General features: G+C 38.5%; 2 protein-coding genes and 1 long non-coding RNA gene across 12 annotated transcripts in view; 1 reads left to right on the forward strand and 2 right to left on the reverse strand.

Annotated features, from left to right (window-relative positions):
- The first annotated feature begins 368 nt into the window (after positions 1–368).
- Positions 369–3,712, forward strand: LOC113027236 (uncharacterized). Of its 2 annotated transcripts, XR_003273005.1 has the most exons (4): positions 369–1,931; positions 2,625–2,673; positions 2,842–2,905; positions 3,301–3,712. It is a non-coding gene; the product is annotated as an uncharacterized LOC113027236 (long non-coding RNA). The 2 variants fall into 2 exon arrangements; XR_003273004.1 differs by lacking the exon at positions 369–1,931 and having other exon boundaries at positions 2,370–2,673.
- A 6,725-nt stretch (positions 3,713–10,437) lies between these two features.
- On the reverse strand, positions 10,438–11,451 carry rep15 (RAB15 effector protein). Its single transcript, XM_026172759.1, has 2 exons — positions 11,164–11,451; positions 10,438–11,075 (listed from the first exon to the last, which is right to left on the reverse strand). The coding sequence occupies exons 1-2, from the start codon at positions 11,437–11,439 to the stop codon at positions 10,536–10,538; spliced, it is 816 nt and encodes a 271-aa protein (XP_026028544.1). The 5' UTR covers positions 11,440–11,451; the 3' UTR covers positions 10,438–10,535.
- ppfibp2b (PPFIA binding protein 2b) overlaps positions 11,392–14,986 on the reverse strand; it is a 93,399-nt gene continuing 89,804 nt past the window's right edge. For 7 of the 9 annotated variants that reach the window (XM_026172758.1, XM_026172756.1, XM_026172752.1 and 4 more), the window contains 2 exons: positions 12,563–12,631; positions 11,392–11,487 (listed from right to left, as the gene is read on the reverse strand). In XM_026172758.1, the coding sequence (XP_026028543.1) occupies positions 11,464–11,487; positions 12,563–12,631 (93 nt within the window). In that variant the 3' untranslated portion in view covers positions 11,392–11,463. Of the gene's footprint in view, positions 11,488–12,562; positions 12,632–13,917; positions 14,534–14,986 lie in introns of those variants that run through there. The other 2 variants (XM_026172754.1, XM_026172751.1) reach the window with 1 other exon arrangement.

Consider the following 14,986-nt stretch of genomic DNA (forward strand, 5'->3'; position numbering starts at 1 on the left):
TATGTTATAGCAAATATAATTTTAAATTAAAAGACAAGAATGTTTGAAACTGACCACAAACTTTTGAGCAGTAGTGTGTGTTGTATGCATGTGTCTGTCTGTATCTGACCAGGATTTTGTCATCAGTGTCAACAAAACGCTCATTTTTTTAGCTGTGTCCATCATCAAAATTGAGGTGGAGTGTTTTAACTCTGATGGCAATCTCTCCCTAGCATGTTCACTTTATTGTGTGCTCCTCAATTTACTCTACAGCTGAAAAAAGTTTGAAGTCAGTTAGAAACGTCTTTTTTTTTAAAAAAAACAACAAAAAAAACCAACCAAGATCCGCTTTTAGATTTTGCAAATTAATTGGGAATGCAAATAAATATTATTCCTTAAAACTTGCATAGATCACCAATTATGAATGACGATTGATTAAATATTAACTGGTGTATGGATTGCAACAATAATAGCGAGTGTGTAGATTATATTACCTTTCCTCAGTTTATCACATTAAATCTCAGCTTACTAGTGACCCAGCATTTTTCTAAGTACAGAAGCGCTAAACAACATCATTTTTTCAAGTAATATAAAAATCATCTTTATATATTACCTTTTTAAACATCCCATTTTTCTTTCTAATGTCATTAAAACAATTTTGCACATTTGAATAACAGTAGTCAGACCTCCAGATCTTTTAAGCTTTCAGTTTTTTTCTCAGTGTCACACATGGATTAGTTTTCGTCTCTTTCAATAAGAAAGTCAAATCTTCAAACCCTAAAGCAATCTTTGTTTCTTTCAATCATTCCAATATTTTTCATCTTCTGTTATATAATTGCAGTTAACCAGGGCTTAGCTACTCTGATCTACAGGAATTTTGGGGGTGTGGATACCCATTTTCTTTTTTTCACAGGTGCGGAGCCTTTTTCTACAAAATTACGAATAAACTGCATTTTTTAAAATTACCTTTAACATAAATGTAGACTGACAAGTCACTCAACCTTTAACACGGTGATCATAGTGAAGTTTCTAGTTCAGATCAAAATTATTGTTCTGATTAAGGAAACAGTAAATCTGGCCACATTATTGTCCCGATCCTCCAATTTTCCCTTTCCAATGTGACTAAATAAAATGCAACTTTTTTTTAAATAAAAGCAGTTAATAAACCCAGATATTTCTTACAGTAAAAATCCTCCAACAACCTTTCAAAAGAAAATTTTTTGTCTTTCCTCAACTTTGAGACCAACTGAACCCACAAACCTGAAGCTGCAGACCCCAAACTAACCAAATTTAATGTTTCCTTAATCAGCACAGTAATTTTTAAGTCTTTATGTGTTATGTTTACTCACAGTTTTGATGCTTGCTTCTTCGACTTGACCCACGATTAGCCCTGCACCATCGCTCTGCTGTTTCCTCTCTCCTCATGCTTCTCCTTCGTGCGTCCTGTCCTCAAATATAATCCAACCTGCCTCCTTGTTTCCTCCTTGACTTGTATTCGCAAAATTTCCAGTTAAATTAAGAGTAATCCAGAAAAGTTTTCCTGCTTCAAAAGCTCTTCCAGTTGCCTGTCTTCTTGTCCTCCTTCAAATGTGCAGTTTATATATTTGTATTTATTTGACTTCATATTGCCATGACAACATAACACAGAGCATCATGGTAGATTAAAGCAGGTGGTTCTGTCCGCTACAGAAATGCTGATAAACTCAATTTATTTGAGTTGTCTTAACTTAGAAAAACTAAGTAAGACAGAAGTTTTTCTTCTCAGTGTGGAAGGATGAAAGATGTGTTTTGAAAATGCCACGTCACTACCGTCCTCCTCCCTAGCACGGATCAGTCCGCATGTTCATGGTGCCAGCATTTTTTATGGAATATGTTGAGCAAACCTAGAAAAGCGTCAGCTCAAGGGATTATTGTTGTCATTGCTGTGGATCTTTACCTGATACACTGACTTGGTGAGTAAATGTTTACTCTTATTCAAACTGATTTTGTGGCTTCTCTTAGTTTAGCACCGTGCTAGCTAGTTAGTGTTAGCCTAGCGTTGCTGCTGCGGCTGGGCTCATGTTACTTAAAAATTAACACCACAGCCTTAAAAACCTTATATAAAAATATGTCTGTGAAATTTTCTGTTGATTGTTTGAAATAAAAAAGTGAGATAAGAGCCCAGACAAAATTCTTCGGGGGGGTGAAAACAATAAGCCAAGAGTTAGCTGTGCTTGCGGACTCTTATCAAGCCTTGACCTCCCGGTCAGCTATAACAGAGCTCTCGTCGGAGCCTGTGCGTACTTGTAAGCTCGCCAATGGCGGAGGAGCGCGGCTAAAAAACCTATTGCTTTTTCTGGGTCACAAAATCAACTTTTAAGATATTTTCAGGCGAGAATGTAGCTGTCGAAAGTTCAAATATCTGCTCGATTTATCAAGACATCACATATTTGCAAAAATGCCCCGACGTTTTCTGAGATGTCCATTTTTTTCATGCTTTGTGGCACCTTGAACATCTGTGGCATCTATTAATGTCAAATCTAGCCTTTATTTAACAACATAAGCAAACTCTATGTTACAATGATTGCACAGCCATTAAGGATCAAATCGGTTTCTGAAAAATGTTCTGTTTTTTCTCCCTCTGCTTGCTTCTTACTGTCTTTGAGGCTCGGGACCAGCACTCCTGCTGTTGGACAGAAAGACATCAACTCAGTGGTAAGTATTTTGGTTTTCCAATATATTAGCAACTGTCAGTGACATTTATATTAATCAGGCTGAACTTTAATCATACTTTAGATCAGCCTGTTTTACTTATTGTTTTATTTGTTTTTTGGTTTGGGGAAGTTGTTTCTTTACTGATCTTTTCCTGTCTTCTGTTATTAGACTTGAGATATGACTGCACTAGGCTGTTGCTGGTGACTCCAGTTAATTCTACAAGACATGCTGTGTAAGTAAACAAACAACAACAGTTTGGTCTGCATTTCTTGAAAGATCACATCCCCCAAACTTAGTTTAGAGGGTCTACACTGAATATAGTGAAGTCTGCAAGTTTAACAGCAAAATTTGTTTTGTGCCCAAATCATTTTGCACATCATTAGAATGAAAGTTATTGGCCATGTTTTCATAGCCCTTTTTAAAATGATGCTTTCATGACATTATTGTGTGTCGGGTGGGGGTCAGGGCTATCCAGACTGACAATTGGGACATTGAATGTCACCTCTCCAGTGGGGAAGGAGCCTGAGATTGTCCAAATTGGAGTCTGTTTTATACCAAATGCAGAAAAAAATGTTTTAAGAAAGCAATTAAGTTCATGTTCCAAAAAATATGATTGTTTGCTTGCAGGACAACAGGAGAGATGAGTCCTCCGTCACAGATGGTGTGGTCAGTGAAGATGGTCGCCTGCAGGTTCAAGCTCACTGCATCTCCAACCCACATCCACTGCCACTGTACTTAAGGGAAGTTAAAGACTTTCTTCTGCACCTATATTTGGATCACCTCGATCCGTGATAGTCATTCAGGCAGTAATGCCTGGACTGGAAACAAGCCATCCTTAAAATATTACAACATTCCAGCTCATGTGTTGGAATGAAAAACAAATGTGTTGTTTAAATGAGAGACTACACTTGTGACAGAACAACAAATATTTTATTTTGATTATATAAGTAATTTAAGTACAAAACAAACTTGTGGTAGGCCTAAACTTATTTTTAGAATAACTAAATCTGAGACTTTGTTTCATTGTAAGATTATAACAGTGATGGCAATATAATTGTTTGTTGTTCAGCAGAACAGTGTCCAGTATGTTGGCTGTTATACTTTGTTGTGTTTGAAAATAAAAGTTGGTCTGATTTTAACATCATGACAAAAAGTGTTGTTAATTATTTTTAATCATATTCAGGTTACCACAAATTGTTTTTTCATTTAGTTGAACTTGAAATGTTTGTCAGTAAGTAAACAATTAGCACTGTACAGTCAGAAATATCAAGTTATTCTTAATACTGCAGACTTGCAATATTAGTCATCTTAAGTAAGCTTTACTTAGTTTTTTTGAGGCAACGAGTTCTGGGAACTAACAAGGCTGTACAGTGTACTCAAAATGAGTAAGTTGCCCTAACTTGGTCATCTCACTTGATCCAATTTTTTTGAGTTCTGGGAACAAATGAGCTTGTACAGAGTACTCAAAATAAACAAGTTGTCCTAATTTAGTCATTTTAAGATGAGCTTTACTCAATTTTTTTGAGGCAATGAGTTTCCTCAATTTTTTTGAGTTCTGGGAACTAATTACATTTTACAGTGTATGTTAATAATCTTTAAACAGACACTCCCTGATCCTGTAAGAGCAGGAATTTAACTACAAACTCTCATAGTTCCCGTCAGTATCATTCATTCTGCTCTGCCTCAATGGTCACAGTGGCTAGTTTAAGTACGTTTGCCCCATAGAAATCCACTGATGTTCAGTGAGTCCCTTTGATACATGTTTAGACCTTCATAATTTTCAGGGTGCATGAGTGTTACATCTCCATCTCATCCTAAACATTTTACCAACATGTAAAAGGCATACATCCACAAGATTTTGATTTGTTTAATTTTAATTGAAACTTGTTTTTTTTTTCTGAATAAACGTGTGAGATGGCCCTCGGGCCTCTAAATCCACGTCCAGGTTTGGGTGACTACTTGGATTAGGGGAGTATTATTTAGAGCAATGTTTGTCACTTTGGTTAATTGCTAAACTCAGGCTGTTTTTGTTCAGTCTTTTTCTAACTGAGCTTTCACATTTAACATGCTAACTGAAGCCTGTAGAGTCTGAGCTGTAGCTCTTTTATTTTCTGTATTGTACAGTCTGACTTAGGGGTGGATTTGCTGGGATTGGTGACTGTGTTGCATGTTTTGAATAATCTTCTTCAGAGTAGACTTTTGGTGTAAGCTGATAGTGAATGAAGAAAACTATAAAAAGCTGCTGTGGTTTTAATTTTCTAAGAAAGGGATTGCACATAATGCAGAGACGAGCGCACGGGAGATATCCAAATTCTAGGAAGGCAGCCTGCTGCTGTACACAGGCGGATTCTTCTCAGTCAGAGTTCTTAACAACTTGACTGTTTTCTCAAACCACACAAAGAGTGCTGTTTCCATTCTGGGAAGTCTACTCATTGGTGTAGGCAGCTCTTCAAATTATAAGTAGCTATATATGAGCAGCTATATTAGCTTTGACTTATCATGTGTTAAATATTATACTTTCCTGGTTTAAAATTTATGATGGCTCAAAATTCAAACCTTACAAATTAAAACCCTGAATCATCACCACCTGTGTGAACTACAAGGGTGCCATCCTTTTTCTTTTCAATCCATTAAGTACCAAATGTTTATTTTGTTTTATTTTCACTTGCTAAACATGGGACAGATTTGACTGGGGGAAAGAAAACGGAGAAAGAAAGAGGAAAGGAAAAACAGCGGGGAAGAGGAACGTGATAAAGGACAAAAAAGAAAAACCAACAAAACAACCAGCCAAAAAAAATACATATATCAATCACCTGGATCACCTGTCAGGAAAGAAAAAAGAGAAAACGAGCAAAAAAAAAGAGAGCAATATAATAAATAACATCATCGCGATGATCTATGTGAATATAACAGTAAATACTAAATATTGAATATTATTGTGCAGCACATAAGATCGACAGCGCACAGTGTGCTTTGAGGTAGGAGCCAGAGTGACAGGGAGGGGGGGGGTCACTGCTCGACATCTCACAGTACAGTATAAGAGTCCCGCCACAAGGAGACACTAAAGGCTTTCAAACCAACAGTCTCTGCTTCCAAAGTGGCGCCAGCCGTCACCACCGATCATCGTACTTATGTAACATAAACTGTGGATGCATGTTTAAGTTGATACATCACTTAAAGCCACCACTGTTCAGGCATCACATCTGTCCATTAGGTTTCCCTTTCATACTCAACATTTTTATCCCTGGGTACTAACTTTTTTGTTTTTGCTGACTGTTTATTTATTTGTTTGTTTGTCTAATGCTCTTGTTGCACTGCTAAATAGGCAGTAGCCAACATGATTTATAAAGGGATTATAAAATCTAAAAAAATTACTGCATTATTTTACCTACTCTTATTAAACTCACTTTCCTAAAAACTGATTGCAGCTTCTACTTTGTTTAGTCAATGTTATGTCTCTAAATTATTTCATATCATTCATGGGAGATATGCTTGACAAATGATAAGTTAACAAGTCACTGCTACCAGCCTAATCAATTCATTGGGGCAACCTGCGTGTTGTGCTGCATTGTCTGATTTGGTCATAGTGTGTAAACACCTCTAGAGGCCACTGTTGTATAGCTGCTGCAAACTGAACGTGCCCGTACCAGAGGTTATACTTAAAATGGCAGCTGCCAGGAAGTCTCTTTGGACATTTGTGTTCGCCCTTTATGAAATAGATATGTTGTATTACAAGGTACTAATGCACCCTTGCATTGGTAAAATAAATTCTACTAGAATAGCTGATACTCCCTTACAGAAGATTTATTTTGACCTTTCTAAAGCCTTCTTTAAAATTTAGAAAATAAAATGAAAACAGGCATATGAAAAAAAGCCTACTAGAAATACTACTCTGCATTACATCCTAACACTTGGCTAAATCCTAATATGTAATTCTGGTTTAATAGTTTATTTCACTAAATGTGATTATGCACTAAAAAAGAACATGTTGGGTTTACTTAATTCAATAGTGGACACTGGTTGCACACAGATGTTTTGCTTTGGCAGGAGCTTAAACAACTGAGGTGAAGTTATTCATATTCAATAAACCTGTGCAATTTGTGTTGATAAAATATGATTGAAACAAAATATCCAATTTGAGCTCTTGGATATTTTAATTCTTCACAAATTTCACACTTTATTCCAACACTATTCAGTGACTTTTACCCAAATACTATTTGGTCACTGAAATACTATATGTTATCTTCAAATGACATGTTGGTATTATATTCTAAATACACAATTTTCCAGTGAAGGCCTTACAACAGATTGTATTCTTCTCTTCCAAGATGGTTGCCAGCATCCACTAGTAACCTTTCAAAACAAAAACAGTAATTTCACTATAGTGACAGTAGGTGAATCAGCGGTCTGAAACACACGGCCCGGGGCCGACTTGCGTGAGGCCCACATCACCCCTACTTGCCACCCGTACTGTTGACGTGAGGAAATATTGTGCATTTTGGTTCTTGAAGTTAGTTTTTGTTACGGGGGATTTTGTTGTTGAGTGCAATGTGAAAATAAGTTGTTTTAAAAGCAAAAATGTTTTAAAATGAGGGCAATATGAGCAGAGTAAAAACATATTGAGGGATTGGCTGTATTAGTTCAGTGAGAGAGTTATATGTAAAGAAAACAATTTTCACTAGCAGTCAAAAACTAATGTGTTCACTTATGTCTGCATTTTTATTTTGTTAAATATGGACAAAACTATTGTAGAAATGCTTCCACGTGTCTGGCCAGAAAGAGAGTATCTTTCCTTTTTATTTGTTAGTTCAATAAAAAGGTTTCAGTTAGTGAGAAGTTTTTTGCATTCACATTTACAGTTTTGTTATACAATATTTGAAACAAACAAACAAAACACTACATTTTCTGAAAGATTTGTGGGTGTTTTCTTGTTTGTTTGTTTTTGTACTACTTGAACACTAAAGTGGCCCTCCAATGACATGACAGTACCAGCAGTGGCCCACAGCTCATTTAAGATTGACACCCCTGCTTTAAGGTGTTATTATGTGGATATGTTGGTTTTATTTAGTTGCTGTCAACAAGTGGAAGGTAACCTAATGAAGCCTGTTATGTCTTTCTGTGGCTCAGAAGTTGGAAATTTCAATAACAGTGCGTTATCCAATTACTCAGATTGTCAGAGGAGTTCACATTTCCCTATATACTCGATTAAAATACCCCATCTTCGATCCATCCCATACAGGTCACCCTGACAACACTGAGCAGTCCCTTCAGTGACAGGCTGCTGCTGCTGTCAGACTGTACACTGCACAACAGCAGTGAATGTACACCACATATGAACACACTGGGGTCTTTACATATATCAGTGTGCAATACTAAATACCTGCTACTATTAACACCCAAACACTGCACTATGTTTCATTCTTCTTCTATTAGTAATCTGTATAATTGCATCATATATGTGTATATATGTATGTCTGTATATGTATGTGTGTGTATTTGTGTGTGTGTACGTCTGTGTGTGTGTGTAGATAGATAGACAGAGTGATTTACATATATAAGTACATATCTATTCATTGTACCTGCATAGTCCATATTTCTTCTATTTTTGCAAAGCATTATTGCTGTTAGGTATGCTGCATGTGTTCATTTGTTCCTGCCTTGTGTACTCTGCTGCAGTAACAATTTGAATTTCCCAACTTATCTGAACTGTATCTAAACCCAGCTGATATCTGGCTAAATTTTCTGGTGAGCATCCAAATCACACTGGACTGAAGTTTACACTGTATAATGCCTGATTTCTTGTAAATATTTAACGAAATATATATTGATAAAATGCTTAACAGGCCACAGTGAACAATGGAAAATAAAATTTAAATAAATAATTAAAAAACACCCAAAAACACTCAAAAATATATATTTTTTAGAGATGTCTTAACCTGGTTATGCTGTACCATCCAGATGAAGTCGTGAGCCAAAGATCCTTTAAGTTTCATCTAATGAACTTACCTTTTCCTACATATGAGAAATGATCTGGTGTGAAGTAAATCGGGTTTGTATATATGTAGCCTCAGATGAGCATGAAACTTCATTTTTGACCTGCTTAATAGCAGTCTCAAATATTAAAGTCTATTAAATCAATTAACCAATGCAGCAGCTGAAATATGACACCAAAGGCCACTCTTAATACAGACAGAAGTCAGGTAGTCAAAAATCTCTTATTCTGCTTTTTGTATTCTGAACTCTGAATCTTGAGTGGACAGCCAACAATCCTACAAATAGACTAGAGGATGTGCCTGAAATGTTTGTTAAGACAAATAACTGGACCTTAGTTGTTAATAAGAATCAGAATACTTTATTAATCCCGTGGGAAATTAGGGTTACAGCAGGCAGCACGCCAATGGCACATGCGCACTTACAAAGGAACCTTCTGACCAAATTTACACAAACATCACATTGGGGAGACATGTAAGAAAGGTAGGCTGATAGGAAAAAACAACAAAAATACACTACATGAGGTAAGAGGAGGAGGGAAAAAAACTCCACTCAGACTGAGCTCCTAGTGGGAGAACAGTTTGATAACAGAAAAAACACCTCAGCACAAAAGCACATGACTATCAATACACCATAGAAACACAAGGCAAGCAACAGGGGCAGGTAAAGGGTAAGAGAGAGCCGGTGTAGACAGCGCATCCGGTCCTGCAGCATATCTGCGCTGGTCCAGTTGACTGCCATCTTCCCCGGTAGGGCACAATCATCGAAGGCGTATGGAAAGGGAGGGGGGATCAGTGTGTGCATATCAGAATCAGAATCAGAATACTTTATTGATCCCTGGGGGAAATTATTTTTTGTTACAGTGCTCCATTATAAACCAACATTAAGACAAGACAGACAATACGCTAACTAAGAATAGTACAATATATACATATATATACATACATACATACATACATAAGTCACTCATAAATAAATAGCTGGAAAAGAAACATGTGTAGCTGAGTAGTAAACAGTGTGTTAAGTGGATGCGTTGTACAGGGAGATGGCCACAGGCAGGAATGATTTCCTGTGTCGTTCAGTGGTGCTTTTCGGTAATCTCAGTCTCTCACTGAACGAGCTCCTGTGACTGACCAGCATGTCATGGAGTGGGTGGGAGGTGTTATCCAACATTGTCTTTATCTTGGACAGCATCCGCCTCTCCGACACCCCCTTGAGGGAGTCCAGCTCCATCCCCACAACATTGCTGGCCTTACGGATTAGTTTATTAAGTCTGTTGGCATCTGCGACCCTCAGCCTGCTCCCCCAGCATGCAACAGCATAGAGGATCGCACTGGCCACAACAGACTCATAGAAAATCCTCAGCATTTTCTGGCAGATGTTGAAGGACCTCAGTCGCCTCAAAAAATAGAGACGACTCTGGCCCTTCCTGTAAAGTGCTGTGGTGTTTTTAGCCCAGTCCAGTTTATTGTCAATGTGTACTCCAAGGTATTTATAGTCCTCCACAATGTCAACACTGACCCCCTGGATTGAAACAGGGGTCAAGTGTTTCCTGGTCTTCCTGAAGTCCACGATCAGTTCCTTGGTCTTTGCCACGTTGAGCTGCAGATGATTCTGCTCACACCACGTGACAAAGGAGTCGACCACAGCCCGGTACTCTGTCTCATCATCCCTGCTGATGCATCCAACCACCGCAGAGTCATCAGAAAACTTCTGAAGATGGCAGGTCTCTGTGCAGTGGCTGAAGTCTGTGGTGCAGAGGGTGAAGAGGAAGGGGGAGAGGACAGACAGAGAGGACCAGATTTTGTGTGACCTTTGACCTCTTCGATACAACATAACTACGTAGCTCAGCGTGCTCGTCTTACTGTGATTCAGCTGAATTTAATCATGACAGTGATGGGTTCGCCTTTATTTTTGGTCATAATCGCCTGCATCATTCCTAAAGGCGTATGGAGATACCTCAAACCTTTAAAGAAGTTCTCGATCAGAGGTCTGTCAATCCTGCATTTTCCTTTGGCCGCCTCAAAATTATTGCTGAGGACGCCATAGATATTCACCTTGTCGGTTTTTTTCCCAAAAAACAAGAAGAGAGCGTAGCAGTCCTTGCCGATGGAGGTGCAGAAGTTCACCATTCTCTCGTACATGTTATTGTTGCTGGACTCCATCTGGGCCATCTGGATGGATTCACTGCAGGTGTCCATAGAGACCTTCTGCTCAGCCTCCTCCCTTTCAGACAGGTGCAGGACCTGCACGACAATCTGGAACTTGGGGTTCTTGGTCGGCCTCTCCAGCACTGCCCAAACCCAGTCAGCACCCAGGAGGACGCGCTGCTCAGGAGTCATGACTGTGCAGTTAAGGGTATCCTGCAGGTTGACCTCAACACTCCGAGTGATGTAGGTCATCAGGAAGACCTGTTAAAGCGTGAGATATTTCAGTAACTTCTCTAAAGCAAAATGTCTTGGATATTGATGACGTATTTTGTTCAATAAGTGTTGCTACCTGAGTGAGCACATCAGGACTCGGGCGTAACTTGTCCTCTGGATCCTTGAAGGTGAGGTACTCTTGGGTTCTGGCTGTAGCAGCAGAGATGCAGTTGCTGAAAAGATGTATGAACTCGTTGGGCCTGGGGACATTGCGCCTCTTTAGTGTAGCAAAGATGCTCGGTTGGGGGGATATATTATGATAAAAGGATGGTTGCCTGGATTGGCCACATTTGAAACAGGAAAACACGTTTCTCAGTGGGTTAGATGTAGGTTTGCTGAATTTTGCACCCATGGTCGACGGATGATGGGCAGCAGATCACAAGCTGGTCTCCCTGATACACTGGAAAGATAATGGTCAGATTTTGGTGTAAAATTTAAGCTGAAATGCACATACTGGTGCTAAAACATACTCAGATTTTCACATTAGTTCTAAATATAGATGAAAACAAACCCAGTTAAAAAAATTAGAAATATCAGAGTTGGTCGTTTGAGAAAAAAAATGAGCCAACATTACATGTGGAAAATTCCAAAAACTGCAGTTCCTCCAATGACCATTTGAGGCTGACTCCTAAAGCAAATCATCCCTCAGAGACTCTTCTATGGATAGTTTCCCTCAGATTTTTTTTTTTTAAATAAAATAAATATTTCACATGAATACTTGAGTTAGTGGCATGGTCACTCTGACAGCTGTCCGGACACATGCAGCTGGATCCAATTGGAGTCTGCTAGGCTTCGGTTCTATTCATTAGAATCATTAAAAACGACCTCACGACTGTGTCTGTCAGTGCCTTCTAGTTCATAACAAAGACTGCTAGTGTTAGCCAATAACTTAGCACTCTTCTCTCTTCCAAATATGGTCCTCAAACCAGTGAATGACATCACAGCAGCTACGTCCATCCATTACCTTTAGGACAGCGTTGGTTTTGTGAAAAACCAGCCCTGGAGAAAGTGCAGGCTTCCTAAGTTTAAACTTAGATTTAGTTGCATATTTTTTTCTAAACAGAGGTCAAATGTTAACCTTTTACAGATGTGTAACAATGGATGGTTTTCTCAGTAAACAGACAACCCATATTTTGGATCCATTTGCTTAAATGGGTTTTCTTTATCTACTTTTATTAATTCTGAGGTCATATATACAGAGAAATGAAGAAAATTTAAAGGCTTCACAACCGTTTAAGCACTGCTGTGTGACTGCTATCGCTTTAAATTTAAATCAGTTGCATTTTTGAGGAGCAAAAGAACCCACTGTCTGTTCTGCTTTTGTCCCAGCACATGGAATTAGTGTCACTGTTCATTTATTTGAGAGCATAATTGACTCTGACACTACTTTCCACATTAAATATTGATCAGTTTCTGGTCCACCAGCGCGTTGCACATAAACAGAAAGAGCATTGTCAATCAGTACAGATACTCACCAGGACTGGTATGGGAGCTTCCACAGTTCCAAATACACTACATTTCCTTTCTTCTTCTCCCTCGTCCTGCTGAGATACACAGAGTCTGTGTGAGTGTTTTATGGTTGTTTGTGTCCTGATGTGTAGAGAACTTCCAGCAGAATACTGAGAATTTTCTGCTGAAGCAGAGTTTTCGCTGACAGTGGCAGCAAGGGTGTGGTGTTTGCATCTTGTCAAATTTTAGGTAAGTCAACAAAAGACTCATCTTACCAGTTAGCTTGGTGCAGCAGCTTGAGGACTGGGGTGAGCCTGAAGGGGTTGGCGGGTAAACAAAATGTGTAACTGTCTGCTTTTAGAAAGAAGCAGCAATGAGGACAGGTAGGCTGGGACAGCAACTTATAGTGTGGAGGCTCTCAAGGTCAGTTTAGGAAATGATAAAAGTTTCACAGGTGGAGAAATCCCAGATTTGACCAGTAGAGGTTAATGTAGGACTACAGTGAACTGTAATCCTACAAAACCGTTTAGAGGACCCAGTCTTATCATTTTTCTTTGATTTTTGTCAACCGAATATCACAAACTACTGTCCTACTGTTCCAGACTTCTACCATATATTTGGATGTGCTTTAAAAAGTTACTTGTAAAAGTAAATTTAGTAAAGTGTTCACATCACAGCTGGGGAGGGTTAAATGAACCATAGTAAATCCTGGTGTTAGTTTTGTGATCATGTTAAAATAGCTGACTAGCCATAGAAATTAAAGCCACAGAAACATAAATTTATATGATGTTTCAGAGCAAAGTCCAGGTTTTGGCCACTTTTAGTATGCTGAAAACACTGTGGGATTAAATTCTTTTACAAGCAACCAGACTTCTCTTTCCTGTGCACAATCTTTGATCTCTACCCGTTAACTTATTCCCTTGAGTTAGGGAATGAAATTAAATTCATGATGGGTGTCCTCTTTAGCCAAACTGCAAAGCTGGATGTAGTATCCAAATGTTCAGGATTAATGGAGTCAAACAACAATAATTTAATATTTTGTCCATCTAATTTATATTGTAGTAAATTAAAAAAGTTATGTTTCATGATTGAAATAATGCAGCTTGTTCATTTTCATTAAATTTTAATTATATAGCTCATGTTCACAAAAGTATGGGTCTTCAGGTATTTAGCTTAACCCCACGATCAGACAACACACAACTCACTTAGAGCAAGCTCTGAGTGAAGGTGGGGAAAAAGAACTTCCTTTTAACAGGAAGAGACCTCCAGCAGGACCAAGCTCAGGGAGGGGTAGTGCTCTATCATGGCCAGTACTACTTTGAGGCAAAAGAGGAGTTTCAACAATTTTTTGTTCCATACAGTCATTTAGGAAGCATTGGTAGTTCTTGTAACTTCTTTATTTCAACATGTGATATGTAGCATCTTTCTCTGCAGAACAATAGAATGACAATGTCGAGGAACCAGCTCCTTCTTCTTTGGCTGCTCTGCTCTTAAAAATGGTTTCAACACCATTTTTGATGGAATGTCCAGTTTGTCCATTCTAAACTGCATGTTCACTGCTTTGCACAGTCCTCCCCAATGAAATACCAGCACAGTATTTACAGTACACAGTGGTCAGTATGCTCATTAAAAGCTACATTGCATAGGGAATTAAGGAAAGCAGTAACAAAAAAAGTGTATAAATAACTGTTCAATTCAGCACTCTAGAAAATAAAAATAAGACCTTTGATTGTTGTCAAAATGTGTAGGTCCGTTTGTGTTTCCCAGTCCTCTGTGCAGGAGTTAACTTGAGGTATCAGGGGCTAGTAGAAGTAAATACAAGGATCTCCACGCTGCAGTGTTAGCTTGAGGGCTGAGGTACAATTCAGCTGTGAGACAGGTCGCTACAGGTCTTTGTGGTTGATTGACAGCCTACAGCTTAGGGTCATCGTCCTTCAAACTAGCGCCGTCTGTGAACGCCTCATCTCCTTCCGCAGCTCATCTCGGCTGAGCAGATACTGGGGGCAGAGCATCATGGGAGTGGCAATGGGTTAGAGAGATTAGAAGTTAGTGTTTGCTTCTGAGCTGGGGTCAGTATACTTTACTGAAATGAGAACATCAGATCCGATGTGAGATTGTTTTATATGACATGTCACAAAGGAGAAGCATAGGTGGAATTTATAAAATGAAGATGCCCAACATGAAGATGAATCTGTAGGAAATCCTCAGACATGGCTACCTTGAATGTGTGACACTAACTCACCTTAGCAAATATGAACATTATTAATGTTTGTAAAAAGACTGTGCTTTTCATTCTATGACATCTTAAAAGGTCTGCTGTGATAAAAAGTATGCCTTGGTTATCGTCTCTCTGCTCTCTAGTGCAATGGAAGCTTGTTGATTCTAATTACTGTGATTATTTCAAATAATAAATCTGAGGTTTAAATTCGCCCTTCCTTGTTCTGATGTAA

The sequence above is a fragment of the Astatotilapia calliptera genome, chromosome 7, assembly GCF_900246225.1.
Source record: "Astatotilapia calliptera chromosome 7, fAstCal1.2, whole genome shotgun sequence".
Taxonomy (NCBI): Eukaryota; Metazoa; Chordata; class Actinopteri; order Cichliformes; family Cichlidae; genus Astatotilapia; species Astatotilapia calliptera.